General features: G+C 39.6%; 1 protein-coding gene across 4 annotated transcripts in view; it reads right to left on the bottom strand.

Moving 5' to 3' along the window:
- The window catches only part of ARHGAP24 (Rho GTPase activating protein 24), a 568,165-nt gene that overhangs the window by 56,312 nt on the left and 493,286 nt on the right, over positions 1-18,567 (bottom strand). For 3 of the 4 annotated variants that reach the window (XM_005681855.3, XM_005681859.3, XM_005681858.3), the window contains one exon: positions 13,987-14,109. In XM_005681855.3, the coding sequence (XP_005681912.1) occupies positions 13,987-14,109 (123 nt within the window). Of the gene's footprint in view, positions 1-6,384; positions 7,379-13,986; positions 14,110-18,567 lie in introns of those variants that run through there. The other variant, XM_005681857.3, reaches the window with a different exon arrangement.

Below are 18,567 nucleotides of genomic sequence, written 5' to 3'. Positions count from 1 at the left end.
AATTAAGAAAGTGTAATAATGTGAAAAGAGTGACCTGGTAGCATTGGTCTTAGACCAGCAGAATAATTAGCAGAATAATTAAACTCATCATTTACATCCAGGTACCAAGCCACAGAATTTACATGCATTTTCTTATTTGACACTCACAGACATTCTCAAGGGCATCTCCCTTCTATAAACAGACTCAGAGATGCAAGGTTACCTAAAGTCATACATACAGAAAGCAGTAGATCTGGGATATAAACATAGGCCTATATGATTGTATAAGTCTTCCTTTTCTACTGGATTATATTAATTCAATTCAGACATACATTTCCCACCACCCCCCCCCACAGGAACACTGACTACTCTCTTAGGATCATGTAGTAGAAAATGTCTTTCCATAACTTCCAAAGATCAAATCTGGTTTCACGTGGTTCATATGAATCATTGCCTTTCCAGATGAACCCATAGTGAGTCTTCTTATTCATAAGCTCCTCAGAATTCACACACAATTTGTTATAGTGCTTTTTACAGATTAAACAATTACTTTTATTTATGCTTCCTTATCCTCAAGGAGGGTGTGAGCTCATAGATTCCAGGCAGCCTGTTTTGTTTGCATTCTCACCCCCAGAATCACTTGGTAGGTGATTCTGTAAAACTGTGATGTGTGAATTGATGAGCTATTAATACTTACAGCACCATTTAAAATTATATGGATTTAAATAGCAGCATTCTGTTCGACAAATCAATTTCCAAAATGTGATTATAACTTCCAAAATATACAACTAACTTAAAAAATTACTGGTTGTATTCATTATTACTATAAAGATCTTCTATTCTGTTATTGCCTATGAACTAGTAGGTTATAATACTATACATCACCATAAATAAATAAATCTTAAATCGTGGATTGAAAAGACCTATCGCTGTTTTTAACTTTCAGAAGAAATAAACAAATACATACATAATATATATGTCAACACACACATACACATATATATATGTATACACACACACATATATATATATATCTTATCACAAATGTGTTTAACAGCACTTGAAGATAGATATGAAGATAAAGTGGCCTGATGGCAGCATGCAAGATATATGAGGGAGGACTTCCCTGGTGGTACAGTAGATAAGAATCCACCTACCAATGCTGGAGATATGAGTTCGATCCTTGGTCCGGGAAGATTCCACATGCTACTGAGCAACAAAGCCCGTGTGCCCCAACTATTGAGCCTGTGCTCTAGAGCCAGGAAGCTGCTACTACTAAGCCCACATGCCACAACTACTGAAGCCTGAGCCCTAAAGCCTCTGGTTTGAAACAAGAGAGGCCACCACAGTCAGGAGTCCATGCACCACAAGTAGAGAGCAGCCTCCACTCCCTACAACTGGAGAAACTGCAGCAATGAAGATTCAGTGCAATCAAAAATAAATAAATTTAAAACAGTAGATATAAGGACTACAGAGTAAAGAATACAAGAGGTGAACAGAGACAGCCTGATGGAAGAAGTGAGAGCCAACAATGACTTGAAGAAAGTGTGGACAGACTACAGAGGAGGGACAACGGACAGAAGCAAAGCAGTAAGAGATAGGTTCAGGGAGGAAAGTGGGGCCTGTCTTGGGAAGTGGGAACAGTTGCAATTGCTTAGAAGGCCTTGATAATTACATGAAATAGTCAGGACAACCTCCTGGGAGCAACAGGAACTCATAAAACATTTCTGAGCTGTGGAACACTGCTTGACAGTACTGTTTCAGGAATATCAGTTGGATGACCCTTAGCAAATTAACTGTATGAAACATGTGAACAATATTGAGGGTAAAAAGAGATGAGGATGGATGCTGTCTTGAAGAGCCACTTTTAAGGTTAAAATCAGTTTTGTGCTTCTAAGATGCTTGTTCCTTGGAAGAAAAGCTATGACAAACCTAGACAGCATATTAAAAAGCAGAGACGTCACTTTGCTAACAAAGATCCATCTAGTCAAAGCTATGATATTTCCAGTAGTCAGTCAGGTATGGTTGTGAGAGTTGAGCCATAAAGAAGACTGAGAACTGAATAACTGATGCTTTCAAATTGTGGTGCTGGAGAAGACGCTCGAGAGTTGCTTGGACTGCAAGACCAAACCAGTCAATCCTAAAGGAAATAATACTGAATATTCATCGGAAGGACTTGTGCTGAAGTTGAAGTTACAACACTTTGGCCACCTGATGTGAAAAGTGGACTCATTGGAAAAGACCCTGATGCTGGGAAAGATTGAGGGCAAGAGGAGAAGGGGACGACAGAGGATGAGACGGTTGGATGGCATCACTGACTCAAGGAACATGAGTTTGAGCAAACTCTGGGAGCTGGTGAAGGACAGGGAAGCCTGGCGTGCTGTAGTCCACGGGGTGGCAGAGTCAGACACAACTTAGCAACTGAACCACAACAACAATTTACAATAGCCAATACATGGAAGCAACCTAGATGACCATTAATAGATGAATGGGCATAAGGAAGATGTGGTGCACATATATTAATACAATGAAATATTATTCAGCCATAAAAAGGAAGAGTCAGAGTCAGTTCTAGTGAGATGGATGAAACAAGAGTCTGTTATACCAGTGAAGTAAGTCGGAAAGAGAAAAATATCATATGTTAATGCATATATATGGAATCTAGAAAAATGGTATTGATGAACCTATTTGTAAGGCAGCAGCAGAGATGCAGACATAGAGAACAGACTTATGGACACAACGGGATACGGAGAGTGTGAAATGAACTGAGAGAGAAGCATTGAAACATACACCACAATATGTAAAACAGACAGCCAGTGGGAATTTGCTACATGACCCAGGGAGCTCTGTGAATCCTAGCAGGGTTGGATGGGGTGGGAGGTTGGAGGGAGGTTCAAGAGGAGGGGATATATATAAATACATATGGCTGATTCGTGTTGATGAATCAGAGGACAATGCTAAAACCAACACAACATTGTAAAGTAGTTATCCTGCAATGAAAAATTAATAAAAATTTAAAAAGTCAGTTGTGTGCTTGAAACAACAAAGGCACAAACAACCAAGGTCATGGAAATAGAAATGAAGCTGAAAGTATATAAAGAAGGAAAAAGCAATATATTGCTGTTAAGTTGCTAAGTTGTGTCCAACTCTTTGTGACCCCACAAACTGCAGCCCTCCAGGTGCCTCTGTCCTGGAATTTTCCAGGTAAGAATACTGGAGTGGGTTACCATCTCCTTCTCCAGGAGGTCTTCCCAATCCAGGGATCTCTGTCATCTCCTACATTGGCAGATGGATTCTTTACCACTAGTGCTACCTGGGAAGCCCACAGAAGCAATATGGCATGACCACTAAATAGTTATTGGAGATGGAAATGGCAATCTACTCCAGTATTCCTCCCTGGGAAATTTCATTGACAGAGAAGCCTTGTACTTTAGTATGTCCTGTGATCACAACAATCGTAAACCAGCCAGCCCTTTCTAACTAGAAATTTCACTGACATCAGGACCCAAAATGTTACACACCCCCAGGTAATCAAAAGATCAGTTATGCTCTGTATATTCAATATTAGTCTTATGGAGGTAAAAAAATAAAGTTTCAAATAACAAAAAATACATTCTCAAAAATAAACAAAAAATACGTTTATCTCAGCAGAACATAAATCCAGCAAAGCACCACTCTCCCCAGCTTCCTGCCCAATAGATGGTTCACATTCCCTTGATTTTTAAAACCACTGGGAAAGTAAGTTCTGAGAACCTTGTGTGTGTGCGTGTGTGTGTGTGTGTGCGCGCGTGCACGTGTGCTCAGTCGCTCAGTTGTGTCCAACTCTCTGTGACCCTGTGGATTGTCCCCCACCAGGCTCCTCTGTTCATGAGGATTTTCCAGGCAAGAATACTGGAGTGGGTTGCCATATCCTCCTCCAGGGGATATTCCTGACCCAGGAATGGAACCCATGTCTTCTGCGTTGGCAGGCAGATTCTTTACCACTGTACCACCTGGGGAGACCCTTATTAGTACCTAAAGAAAGAAAGAGAGATGGAAAGAACAGTAAAGGACAGAAGAGGTCTGAAAGAGAAAGGATGGCTGAGCAGTGAGTTCCACTGGCTCAGTACAGAAGCTGCAATCCCCCCAGACCTCTGGAAACTTCAGTCCAACTCCCCTCTGCATTCTGAAAGCCTTTCCATTCTGTCAGCCTAGCGAGGACAACAGAGAGAATATGTTTAAAATATGGATCAGGAGAAGCAGACATGTCACCATTTTTCACTTCTGGATACTTTCCTATGATTCCTGAAAGGATTTCAGGGGATGCTTTCTAAGGCTTGAGAGAGGAACTCCGAAACCCCCATCCACTTCTAGAACTCCCAGAGCACCCAGGGGATGACACAAAGAACAAAATGACACTCTTTTCTTAAGGTAGCGTGGCTTGGGAACCTGGGATTGAAAGAAAAGTTCATTCTTTTCAGTGCAGAACCTTGAATAAAGATCTAACTCTCTGCTGGACGCTGCTGCTGAAGGGCCTGGCTAGTGCAGCACAGAAACAGTCTCACAGCCACAGCCTGGCACTTTTTCCCCCAAAGCCTCACTGCCTATCAGGCTGAGCAGTGACCTGGGAGAGGCTGGTATGCAGGGCTCAGCAGAAGGGGAGAGGGAACTTAAAAAACAGCTGAACGCTTCCGGTACCTCTCCTCTGACAGTGACCAGAATGCAGCTTTGTCAATTAAAAATCTGTTAATCCTTGACTCAAATGCTGAACATTCCTCAGATTACTAAGACTTCGCAGAGGCAAGGACAATCATTTAAAAATAGCCCACGGGAGATGATAAATGGACGCCATTCCCACTCTGTGGCTGCCCTTTGCTAGCCTGCCCTTTTTTTTTTTTTTTGCAGCATTGCCTTCCCTTGCTGATGTTTCAGGAGAGAGGGAAGAGGGCGTAATGAATAGCAGGGCTAGCCAGGATTCTTGGAGAAGTGCTATAGCTCATGACAAGACAGAAAGTGCAAAACATAAAAAAAAAAAAAAAAACCACTTTGTGTTTCAAAGATAAAGTAATTGCTCCCCAGAACATTCCATGTTACAAATGAGCAGCGATAACCTGGAAATTAGACCTTCTATCCTTGTTTGGATAAACCCAATTTAGTTGCTGATGGGTGGAGGGACCAGAAGAGGGGATGTCCTTGAAGCAATGAATTCCTAGCTTTTTTCAGTTTCATTGTCAATTTCTCTATCAATGATGCAATCTTACAGTAACCACAAGATCTCTAGAGATCTGTAAAATATGAGATGTATCTCTCATTTAATTCTTTGTGGATGAGAGAGCACTATAAATTAACACCCAATTCCTTGCTTATAATATGTGATAATGATTACAACCAGATATTAACTGCTCAAAGGAAAAGATTCAGAAGGAACGAGGTTTAGTTTTTAAAAGTTACCACTATATCCTGCTTTAAATACAGCTTTTTTCTTCTATTTTGTGTTAATTACTAGATAGAGAATGTTAATCAATGGGCAAATCAAAGAAAAAAGGGGAGAAGGAACAACATTAGATGTTACTCAAATCAGCTCCTGATTAAGTTATTAACTTAGCATACATGACTTTAAAATTTTAATAACCTAGTCCCAAGTTAAATAATAATTTGATTTAATTACTCCCATTTTTAAGTCAAAGGAAATTTTAAAATATTTTGATACATAAACATTTTCTAGAAATATTCTTTATATATATTTTGTACCCTCTAACTCCCCCTACACAAGTCATTTCGGAAACAGTTTCTTTTACTGATCATAAGCTTATATTTTCCCACTCCTGTTTCTGATCGTTCATATCTTTGCCCTCTCCCAATGCCACCTTCTGATATATTTGGAAAGTCAAGGTGACCCCTATTTCTAATCAGTGTTAATCAATATGATTGAAAGCCTCCTGAAAAAGAGTCTCTACAGATAGTGATTACTAAAATTTTCTCGTAAGGGAAGGTGAGGCAAGGGCAGGCAGACAGAATCAAAATGATCTGATGGGAGCACAGGACAGGGACTTGACAGGGACTCATTTCAAGGGGGAACAACAGGGCTGCTGGGTGTGGGTCTGGGAACAGCCCAAGGCAGCCTTGGGCCCTCCCCTCAGCATGGTGGGGCCAGCTTGCTTGTTCTCCGGCTGTCAAGGTGATCCCATAGGACCACCGTTCTTTAAGCCCCGCCCACCCGGCCCATTCACAGACAGTAACAAACAAATCAATAGGCGCCTCCAGAAATCAGTGCAGACAAGCAAAACCACCTATAAACCACTCTAGCGCAGTTTTAAGCTCTTGGTTTCCAAACTCTCATTTTATCTGAGCATAAACTGACCTTAAAGCATCAGAAAATATCTCTACTTTTTTTTTTTTAAGGACATGAACATATTATCTACCTACCTTTCCGAAAACTAAAACACCGTTTGATTCTTCGGTATGTAGTTTTAGGAATGAAAGAAGTAGACGCCAAGGCACCCGAGGGGTGCTCCCCAGTATTTCGGTCTTCAGGCATCATACAGGCCCAAAGTTCTGAACCCGGTTCAGGCTTCCTTTAAAACCTGCCTCTGGGCGATCTCAGGACCCCAAAGCCACTCCACCTCATGTTTGTTAGGTTTGAAGTGCGGTTTCCTAGAACTTGAAGATTTTGATCAGCCAGGTCTTGAATGGAGGATAAGTTACCCCCTCTCATTTCCTTCTTTTTTGGCCCCCCAAAATAATAATAATAATTTCCTTTTCTCTTGCCTAATCCCGAGAGTTCTGGAGGGTGTTTCTTTTTAAAGTTTCTGCAGACATTCCAAAATGTCACGGCAAAAAGAACCACAGCAAGCAAGCTGCACCTTCCATTCAGACAGCAGGATTGTTTAATTTTTTTTTTTTTTTTTTTTTTTTTTAATTGAGAACTGGCTTCTCAGCTGGAATTGGGCGTGGGGGCGGGGGGTACTGAGATTCCTCTGGAAAGGTCAGCAAATAGCCTTGAGCAGGGGGCGAGAGGAACAATGACCACAAGGCCCCTGAGGGATATACTTCAGGACGGTCCGTGCCGGCTCCTTTCATCTGAGCAAAAGGGGAGGCTGATAACGGCACCTTCTCCAGAAGGCATTTCGATGCATGAGAGATTCTTTTCAAAGAACTCCCTTGGTCCTTTTATAGCACCCCTCAGCCTTTGATGCTCTCGGCGGGCTTCTCCCTTCTGTTTTTAAACTCCCGGAGCTCTCCAGGGAACTGCCACGTCAGAATAGTCGAGTGCCCAATTCCAGGAAGGCTCCTCGGAGGATCCCTGTTGGAGGCAGCTGCTTCCCCTCGTCCCGCTCCTGGTCCCCCTTTCTCAGCGAGAGCTGGGCGGGAGCTGGCAGGGCTGCAGCCGCCGTGACCGCGCCGTGGCTGCGGCTGCCTCCAGTGCCCGCGGTCACAGGCAGCAGGTGCAGTCACAACAGTGGGAGGGGCAGGAGGGGAGGCCACGCGGTGTGTGAACCCCTGGCTTCTCCCTCTGACTTTGCCGCTGCCTCCCCTGGCGGCTCTGTTCCTCTACATACCTTTACAGCTGGCTGCCTCAGCCCCCAACCATCCCCACGGGGGGTCAACTTTTTGACCCTTCCTTTCTGCATTTATTCCGTTCCTACACAAGTTTTTTTTCCAGGTACTTTGCCACTGAATCTATTGGTGAGTGCTGATCTCAATGTGCGTATCATTAAAACCTACAGGTGTAGGGACTTCCCTGGCGGTACAGTGGTTGAGACTCACCTTTCAACCCAGGGGGTTTGGGTCCCATCCCTGGGCAGTGAACTAGGATCCCACATGCCTTGTGGCCAAAAAAAAAACCAGAACATAAATAACAGAAGCAATATGGCAACAAAGCCAATGAAGACTTTAAAAATGGTCCACGTCAAAAAAATTAATAAATAAATCTTCAAGAAAGCAAAAACTATATGTGTGTTTATATACACGTGTGTGTGAAACAGAAAAATACTCAAAACGTAGCAACAAGGAATCTGCTAGTATAACCACAAAACAAGTTAACTCCTTTACATATATATATATTTATTTCTAACTAAAGCATGTTCTTATGTGTGTTTATACATTTATATATTTATTTCTCTGGCTGTGGTTTGAAAATTGATCCTGTTTTTATATTTTCCCCAGCTCTTGCATGCACCCACAGCACCCCAGCCCCCACGTCTACCAACCCCCTTGGTCCTAGTCACTGAACAATTGACTGGCTAGGTTAATCATTCATCCACCTGGCTGTTCCATGAGCAGATTTGGAATGCTAGTGCTTTAACCCCAAATGACCCCTCAGGCCTCTGGGTGCCTTCTGAGCCTTTCAGCAAGAGTGTTAAAAAAGCTGTGAGGAATACTACACAAAGGTCCTCCCTTGAGAAACTTCATTATCATTACTCTGATGAGCATGCCTAGATAGGAAAACTTCTGTTGGAAATCATTATTATTTCTGTCCCGTGGTTCAAACATTGTTTTTGTTTTCTCCATCACAGCAGGATGCTAGGAAAATAAGGAACCGTGATGTACAGAACTCTGTCCACCAAGACAGTGGCAGTGCTGGAGGGAGGCACCTTGGTGCCTGAAAGCATCCCTCCTCTGAGCCTTGGTATGGAGGGAACGCATGTAATCACAGGACTTTGGAGTTGGACTGAATCTTAGTTGAAACATTTTTCTCCAGTGTTATTTCACAAGTATGGAAACTAGAGGTGGGAATAACACCACTTATGGGAAACCACGCAGTGGTCTGTGTCAGAGGCAGGACCACAGAGCTTCTTAATTAACCCCTGCTTGCCCACACGCTAGTTATTCATCATGAGGATTACATTCAGTATTTTTACTGCCTTGATACATCTCTGACTCAAGGCTTTTCCTAAGGAGACAGAAATATACAGGAAGAACCCGTTTTAGTTAGTAGCTAAAATTAGGCTCTGCATTCAGGTCTAATGAACAGTTAATGGAATTCTCACTCTCCCCAGATCCCAGGCTGAGTACCTCCATATACATTGCCTCAAAAACTGTGAAAAAGGAACCCAGAGAAAAAAGACAAAAACAAACCAAGACAGAAACAAAACCCTAAAGTTTTCCAAAGTTAAATATATGTTTTGACATCCCAACTTTTGGATTTGACTTTTAAGCAGATACCATGTACTTCTCAGTGAGCAATATGAATAGGGAAGCAACTGTTTATTAGGGGAAGCTAATAAGGTAACAGAAAGTGGAGGTATCTAGATTCAATATTGAACTAGGTTATCAGGTTTGGTTGTTAAGAGAGGATGTCTCCTTTTTGCATTTCCACTGGTTCCTTTCCTTCATCTCAGTATTCATCATAAGTTTGTTGTATTTCATAGGAAGAAACACCAAAGTCCTATATTTTATGATTTTCACTTAGTTTTTAATTTCTAAATATTGAAAAGCAAGGCAACTTCCTCAGGTGTTGCCTATATTTTAATTAAAAGTCCAATATAAAAACCATAAAGAAGAAATATTTTACATGTAAAAACAACCTGAAAAAGGTAAGCTCCAGTGCCTCATGAAAAGCTGTAACTGTTTAAAAACACAGGCTGTCAAACTGCAGTTATAGACACTGAATTGTCATAATTGCTTTTCATTGGAGAATACATTTCCCTTTCCTATTTTCGTCATAGAATCCAAGATTATTAATCCCAAATAAATACCTGTTGGCTTCCAATCTCCTTCCCACTGCTCAGAGATTGTTGCTGTCATTGATTAAATGGCATCCATAAAGACTTTGGAAGGTGATTTTTCACCCTGATTTATCATAGTCTATGTAGTACCTTTGGATACATCTTCAATGTATTTATTGCAAAGAAGACATTTCGTTGTCTATAACTGCAGTTCCCCCATCCCAGCCCTAAGCAATTAGTAATCTACTTTCTGTGTCTATAGATTTCTCTGTCCTGTACTTTCATATAAATAGGACTATAGTTCAGCAGTAAAGATTTGGCCTGTAATCCAGGAGATGCAAGAGATGTAGGTTTGATACCCATGTTGAGAAGATCCCCTGGAAAAAGGCATGGCAACCCACTCTAGTATTCTTGTCTGGAAAATTTCATGGACAGAGAAGCCTGCTGGGCTGTGGTCCATAGTGTTGCAAAGAGTTGGACATGACTAAAGCAACTGAGCATGCACGCACATACACATACAGTTCCTTCTGACTGGCTTCTCCCACCTAGCACGTTTTCAAGGTTCAATTGCACCTCATTTTTTCTATGGTTGACTAATCCATTGTATGAACATGCCACTTTCTGTTTATCCATTAGTGCATTTCCACTTTTTGGCATTTAGGAATAATGCTGCTATAAATATTGATGTACAAGCTTCCCAGGTGGCACAATGGTAAAAAATCTGCCTGCCAATGCCTGAGACACAGGAGATTTAGGTTTGATCCCTGGGTCAGGAAGATCTCCTGGAGTAGGAAATGGCAACCCACTCTAGAATTCTTGCCTAGGAAATCCCATGGACAGAGGAGCCTGGTAAGAATCGGACACAACTGAATGACTGAGTACACCAATATTGATGTACAATTTTCCGTGTGGACATACATTTTCATTTCTTTTGGGTATATACCTAAGATTACAAATGTTGGGCCATATGGTAACTCTATGTTTAATCATTTGAGAAACTGCCCAACTTTTCCAAAACAGCTACATTTTACAGGAAAATAGGGAGGTTTCAATTCCTCCACATCCTCACCAATACTTGTTATTATTGAACTTACTGATTCCAGCAATCCTACCGTGTATGAAACAATATCTCATTGTGCTTTTGATTTTTGTTTCCTTGATGACTAATAATGCTGTGCATCTTTTCATGTACTTATTTGGATATTTGGATATTTTCCTTGCAGAAATGTTTATTCAGATTCTTTGCCCAATTTTGAATTAATTCTAATTGAGTCAAAATTTTGATTTGTCTTTAGTTTTGAGTTGTAAGAGTTATATATATATTCTAGACACAAGTGCAAAATCAGATTATGATCTGGAAATACTTCCTCCCATTCTATGGGATGTCTTTTCACTTACTTGATGGCATTAATTCAGATTTTTTGAAGGACTCAACTATACTCATTCTACTTATCACACTTTTAAATACTCTTGTTTTTTATGTACTGAGTAATATACTACAATAAAACAGGGACTTGTAATTGTGGGCTTCCCAGGTGGTGCTAGTGGCAAAGAACATGCTTGCCAATGCAGGAGACATAAGAGATGCTGGTTTGATTCCGGGGTTGGGAAGATCCCCTGGAGGAGGGCATGGCAATGCACTCTGGTATTCTTGCCTAGAGAATTCCACGGACAGAGGAACCTGGTGGGCAATAGTCCATACGGTCACAAAGAGTCGGACATGATTGAAGAGACTTAGCGCACGGTCCCACAGTAAAAGTAACAGATCACACTAATGTGCAATAAAGCAGGAAGCTCCCTAGTCAGAAGACACAAGGTTTCTTCCTACTTATATCACTCCTGATATGACACTTGAAAGTCATTCTTTCTCTCTGGGTCTTAATGACCTAATCTACAAAATGTGAGGTTGAACTAATGGAGTGATTTTAAAATATTCTTAATCAGTGAAAAACTCAACTTATTTTCAAGGAAGTACTAAGTAGAACCCATATATATATATATATATATATATATAGGATAAAGGAATTCTCAGTCACATAAATTTATTGTTTATTGTCCAAATTTATAATATTTCTTTAAAAATAAATCAGTACGTATAGAGGAGCCATATTAATACAAACACTTGAAACAAGATTTTTGGTAACAGTTGCAACCTTCTATCAGGAGTTTGGTTCTACATGCTGTAATAACTTTAGAAAATTCTGACTTTAAGATGAGTCACAAAAGATTTCTTGCAAATTGAATGAGTAAGAGCTTGGTGTGCAATCTCTTAACACTTTTCAATTAAACAAAGAGGGTAAGAGAAGATTTATTCTTCAGACTATTGTTTCTATTCTAAGTGCTCTATGTTAAAATAGATCTTTTTAAAAGTAAATTTGAATCAAGCATTTGCAAAATTTCTGGAGCATATCCCATAGGATAAAGATGTAAACCAATCAACTACTAGAGTTCCAGGTTCATAAATTTGAAGATTAATACTTAAGAACCAAGAGCATTTGTGATACCCTTGTGCTGACAGGACTTGTTGTAGCCACTGATTTGGTGAAGTAAACTGGATCTCATTCGTTTTCCTTAAGAAAAGGACAGATGGAAGAGGAGGAAAGGGAGAAAGTAACACACTTGATGGAAATAATCCCCCAACAAAAGTACCATTTTCTACACATATTAAGAATCCTCCTGAACTCAGGAGCCCCAGAAATCTGATAATGGAGGGGAGAGGAATGTCTTAAGAAACAAAACAAACTTTGAAAATGCATATCCTTAGTATTCCCCATAAATCCTTGACCCTGAAGGCAACAGCACATGTATCTCTCATGAATAATCATGAAGACCTCTCTGCTAAGGCACTGGGATGGAGTCTTAGCCCACCAGCCTCTTCAAACATTTCAAAGTCACTTATTAGCCATTTTAGTATATGAATAGAGTGACCATACAAATTGCCATCCAAACTAGGACACCATGAGAGCGAGAGATAGCACTATCAATAATTAGCCTGGGACAACAGTTGTAAACCACACTGTTACCAGGCAAACTGGGATGAATGGTCAGCCTCTCCTTTTCCCACATCATGCTAAAGGACCAACAATTTTCAGACATGTACCATCGCTTTTATAAAATATCAACACATCTTCCATGAATCTTCACTATTTTAACTCTAACCTAACTTTTCAACTTTTTAAACTAAATTTTTGAAGTTATTTTAAAATATAATGAGGTCAGTCATTAAGAAGCATCTGATATGTTAAGGGAAAAACATTTCACATATGAATTCAGGGTGCTGACAGCACACAAAAGAGAATGTAAAATAAATACAAAAGTTGCAGTTGCTTAATTAAATATGCATTTGATTATGCCATCTATTTTAACTACATCAACATAAAATAATTAGGTTTTACAGTCTTCGAAATACATGTTAGTTATAGATGAACATTTTGGGGTCCTTACTTCTTTGGTTCCATTTACTGAATGTTCTCTTGAAATATGTTTTTCTGTTTCTATCATTTTATTTTATAATACTTGACAGAAAAAAATCACATCTTTTATCCTTCCTTCCTTCTTTTAGCTCTGTTCATAGCACCATATACCTTATTCTTCAAATATGTATTCTTTATACTGCATAAATAAGATTAAAAAAAACCACACATTATCCAATCCACAAATGCTTTCCTGATTTCAAAGATTTTTTTTTTTAACTCTGTTAATTAGCAGATTCTCATTCAATGCTTTGCCACTTCTATTTGATACCACCGAGCATCTGGGGGCTGAAATCTCATCCAAAACTAACAGTCAAAATGGTTTTTGCCCTGTATCTACATGCTATTAACTAATCCACATTTATGGTATCAGGGTCATATATATTGTTAGTACAATATAAGAAGGAACAATCTAAAATAAAAGAAAAATATCATATCTTTTTATAATTCAAAGTATTCATGAAAGAAATTTGGTTACTAATGATATTTGATCCAAATTCCCAGGTGGTGCTGGTGGTAGAGAGCCTGCCTTCCAATGCAGAAGACATAAGAGACGTGGGTTTGATCCCTGGGTTAGGATGATCCCCTGGAGTAGGAAAGGGCTCCCCACTCCAATATTCTTGCCCAGAGAATCCCATGGACAGAGGAACCTGGTGGACTACAGTCCATGGGGTCACAAAAGAGTCGGACACCACTGAAGCTACTCAGCACACACGCAAGCATCTAGAAGTTACTTAGAGATGTGTCTAAAAATAAATAAGTAGTTTACTACTTACTTTAACATTCATTCATATGAAAATAGGAGTTGATGGTGACACTGGCTTGGGGAAAGGATGGACAGGTTTGGCCAACCTTCCTGTTTTTCCATGATTTTAAAATATACTCACCTCCTCCAAATGGCCCCCAGATGACACGGCGGATGGACTTGACCCAGTCTTCCATATCATTCTGGGTGCTCGCCATAAGGAGATAGCTCTCATGATTGGCTGTCATTCGATCTCGATCGCCTCCTGTAAAAAGACAGGAACAGTTACACATGAGTGTGTGCTCAGCCAAAGTTTCCTCATCAGCTGCCTCTGATGAATCCCTGAAACATAAACTGTACCTAATGCAGCTAGCACTAGGTTCTACCCAATGAATTGAAAATATTTACCATGGTTTCAGCATGGGGAAAAAAAAAAGAGTCTGCTTAAAAGGGAAAGGCTCTTATGTTTCCAAGAGAAAGCCAGCAAACAAATGTCATTCCCCAAACAAAGCCTAGCTTTTTGTCCTAGCAACAGCCCATAGGCCTGCATTAACTCATAATCCAGTCTATTCACACTGCACTGCTGAATAAGGAAAAATAGCAAAAGCAAAATGAAAGATGGAGAAGTGGTCCACAGAGCCTGAGCTTTCATTCCAAGCAAGAACTGAATGGTCTGCCTTTGCTCGGCACACACAGGGAGGCCACCAGGACATCATGGCTGAGAACAAGAGTCCCAGGAGGGGGAAAGAGCCACATGTGAAAATCTGACCCAGAAGTTTCGCCTCTATTTTTCTGTGCTGGAAAGGGAGCCTCTTCTCCTTGATCACATTTTCAGGGGGACAAACAAAAGAAGACAGAAGCCTGGCCAGTCACAATGGCCAAATCAACATCCCAAATGGCCCTCCCACCTAAGAGTGAGCTTTAGGAAACCTCAGCAGTTAACTGCTTGCTTGTTGTTGTTCAGGTGCTAAGTTGTGTCTGACTCTTGGCAATCCCATGAACTGCAGCATGTCAGGCTTTCCTGTCCTTCAATATCTCCCGGAGTTTGCTCAAACTCATGTCCACTGAGTTGGTGATGCCCTTCAACCATCTCATCCTCTTCGTCCCCTTCTCTTTCTGCCTTCTATCTTTCCCATCATCAGGGTTTTTCCAGTGAGTTGGCTCTTTGCATCAGGTGGCCAAAGAATAGCTTAAGTTTCAGTCCTTCCAATGACTACTCATGGTTGCTTTCCTTTAGGATTGACTGGTTGTATCTCCTTGCAGTCCAAGGGACCCTCAAGAGTCTTCTCCAAACCGCAGTTCCAAAGAATCAATTCTTTGGCTCTCAGCCTTCTTTATGGTCCAGTTCTCACATCCGTACATAACTACTTGTTGGTTTCTCTTATTTCCTCCTCCCCCTCCCGGAAAGACAACACATACACTTTAAAAACTGTATAATCTTTGAAATCAGTCTTGAAATGCTAGTGGTCTCTGAAACATTTTTATGCTTAAAGGAGTATTTCTGAAAACAAGTATCTGAGACTGAACTGCTTCACTCTCTTTTCTCATGACTAGCATTGTTCACAGAAGGAATAATTAAGAAATTGGATCACTAAATACTTAATTCTGAATTCTGATAATACGTCAGTATTATTCGATTTCTAAGGTGCTCAAACAATCTATGCATAATTTAATTTTCACGAAGTGCTGGAAAGGTGTAGCCTTGGTTTGGATGAATTCATACCCAGTGTTATATTTGTTTAAGATGTCATTTGTTTGTAAGTGATCAGAGCAGATACCAACTGTTTTAATTCACAGCCCTTTAGTCCTGAGAGCTGGCTATCACACCTTGCAACTGAAGGAGCTCAAAAACAGCTCCTTTATGAGAAGCTTGAGGCTCCAATTTACAAGTCCCATCACTCCCTGTTCTTGCACATCTAGCCTCATATGCGAAGCTCTGAAAACTAGAATTTGAGTTTGTGTTCTCTGAATTTTATACAAATGTCCTAGGTTGAGAAATATGATGTTTCTAGCATGATGCAAGTTAACAGAATAGGTGAGAGGTTAGAGAAATGAAATAACTTTAAGCCAATCAGTAGAAATGCCAGCATTGGTGTTTTACATTTCAATACAATTGAATTGGGGGAGTGGTGAGGGACAACATCCAGTTACCTAAAGTTTTTAAATCTCTTGAATAAACAAGAGGAGCCTTTTCACTTTGAAGAGAACAGCTCACTATTAGGGAAACAATGAGCCTCTTATACTTCTAGGTCTATCCTAGGTCAATCCTCACTTTAAGTTACTTGTATCTGAAAAAGTATAGGTTCAGGATATCAGAGAAAACTTCTGAAACCGCAGTTATATTTTCTATTAGCAGTGTATCTTCTGGGAAATCACATAACTTCTGGAAACTCAGTATTTTTAGTCATGCTTTAGAAATAATAGTCTCTAATAAATTTTTTTGTGAAAATCAAATGAAACAAAGTTAAAATACTAGTACTATTAGGCTGAAAGAGAAATTCTGAAAATATTCATTCATTCTCATTTAACTGCCTCCTGTATCTACAAACGCAGAAAGGACGTAGTACATCTAATTTGTCCTCAGAGATACACAAGTCGAGTGTGCTACTAAGGGCTTAGGAACAATTAGTCAATAATACACATACACAGGGGCTTATTTTTAGAAGGCTGTCTTTCTTTGACACATAATAATGCACATTAAAATTGTATACGTAGGAAAATTCGCTAAGTCACTTCAGTCGTGCCTGACTCTTTGTGACCCCATGGACTGTAGCCCGCCAGGTTCCTCTGTCCATGGGCTTCTCCAAGCAAGAATACTGGAGTGGGTTGTCAAGCCCTTCTCCAGGGGATCTTCCCTGCAGGAAAGTTTACTGCACATTAATATGCATATGCGTGACTGTGTGACATAAGTAGCGGAAAGAACTAAATGACAGAAGAAAAAGATGCTTCATTTGGCATGGCATAGTACTAAAACTTTATTCTGTATCTGATCCACTTATAAAAAACATTACCATTTTGAAATCAAAAATATTTTAATTATTGTCTTTGCCTGGAGGATGCTTAGCAATTCAGACAGCAATATCCTGCTGTGTCACTCCCAACCCTGGCAGAGAAAGTCCTAGTAATGAGAGTGAGCAAAAGCCACTGGAGTGTGTTTCTGCCTGAAAACAGGGAAATAAAAGAGAATGCTAAGCACTACTGGCCATTATCGCCTGACTTTTCATTTGATTCCCTATCTCTGCCAATGAAACTGTGTGTCTGACCCTGAATCTCATTTTGACTGTCAATCACAGATATAAAATCCCACCTGTGAATTTCACCCATGGATATAGATCTTGATTCTTCAGTTGAATTAGCAGAAGAGGGGGAAGAAGATTTAGAAAGACTTTTCTCTATGGGTCTCAGTGGAAATAAAAGACTTATTGCTAAGAATGTGATTAAAACAATTGGAGACATTTATATAGACATGAACTAAATTCTCTGCACCAAAGGTATGTGATTTCTAACTGGAGAAGCCATCTGTTCCTAATTCATGATCCTTCAATTCTGAGAGTATTGTGTTCTGAGAGTACACAGTTCTGGTACAGTGCCTTGCAATTGCAGGGACTCAAAGACAATTTATTAAATGTATGATTTGATAAATGAATAAGCTCAATGTTGACTTTCAAGGATTTGGATCAAGTTTCACTCTTAATGTTCCATTTAACTATTTAACCTAAAATTCTTCAAAAGGTGAAATTTTAAAATGCAGCCTTAAGATGTAACTATCACCAGAGTGATAGTTTTATAATCATCTTCAACCCATGTATATGTGTATATATATGGATATATATTATAATATAACCGGTGTACATTTTCCATTCATAAAATCTGCTTGAACATAAATATTTATACAGTGCTATTTTTATTTTTTAAAACTACTTTTTAGATATTAACTTGGGTTGGTAGCAATGCTTTGGTGCTAGTGTTAACACTTCAAGCATTTGATTTTAAATTAACCAAGTAGGTCACATAATTCAATTTTACTTGTTTATATATAATTGAAAGTATATGTACATTTCATTGGGATCTTCTGAATATTTGCATTTAATATGAAGTTTTTCCTTCCCCCAAATAAAATAAATTCTCCAAAATAAAATAATTGGCATGATTAACTTTTGCAAAAATTAAAAAGTAGACTAAGAAAAGCCTAATGAACTTAATAGATTAAGAAAAAGCTTAATGTAAAATTCAAGTGTGTGTGTGTGTGTTAGTTGCTCAGTCACGCGCAACTTTTTGTGACCCCATGGACTGTAGCCCACCAGACTCTTCTGGGATTTTTTCCAGGCAAGAATACTGGAGTGGGCTGCCAATACCTCCTCCAATGGATCTTCCCTACCCAGAGAGAGAACCCACATCTCCTATGTCTCTTTATTACAGGTGGATTCTTTACCCCTGAGCCATGAGGGAAGCCCAAAGTAGATGTACAGTTATTCAATAAATAAATACAAATATTTACTACATGGAAACTTCAGCCCCTCTTATAATGACAAAATAATAATTTAAAAGATAATACTTTTGATGAAAACCTCTGTGAAGAGGTTAAGAGAAATATTGGGAATGGTATACTGAGATATATATGCTCACTGTTGATAGGAATATGGCTAATATTCCTTTTGATGAAATCACTAAAATAAGATTTTGAAGAATATTTATTAATATGAACTTTTAATATACAAGAGAA

Source organism: Capra hircus, chromosome 6, assembly GCF_001704415.2.
Source record: "Capra hircus breed San Clemente chromosome 6, ASM170441v1, whole genome shotgun sequence".
NCBI lineage: Eukaryota > Metazoa > Chordata > Mammalia > Artiodactyla > Bovidae > Capra > Capra hircus.
This window is presented reverse-complemented; position numbering and strand designations above follow the sequence as displayed.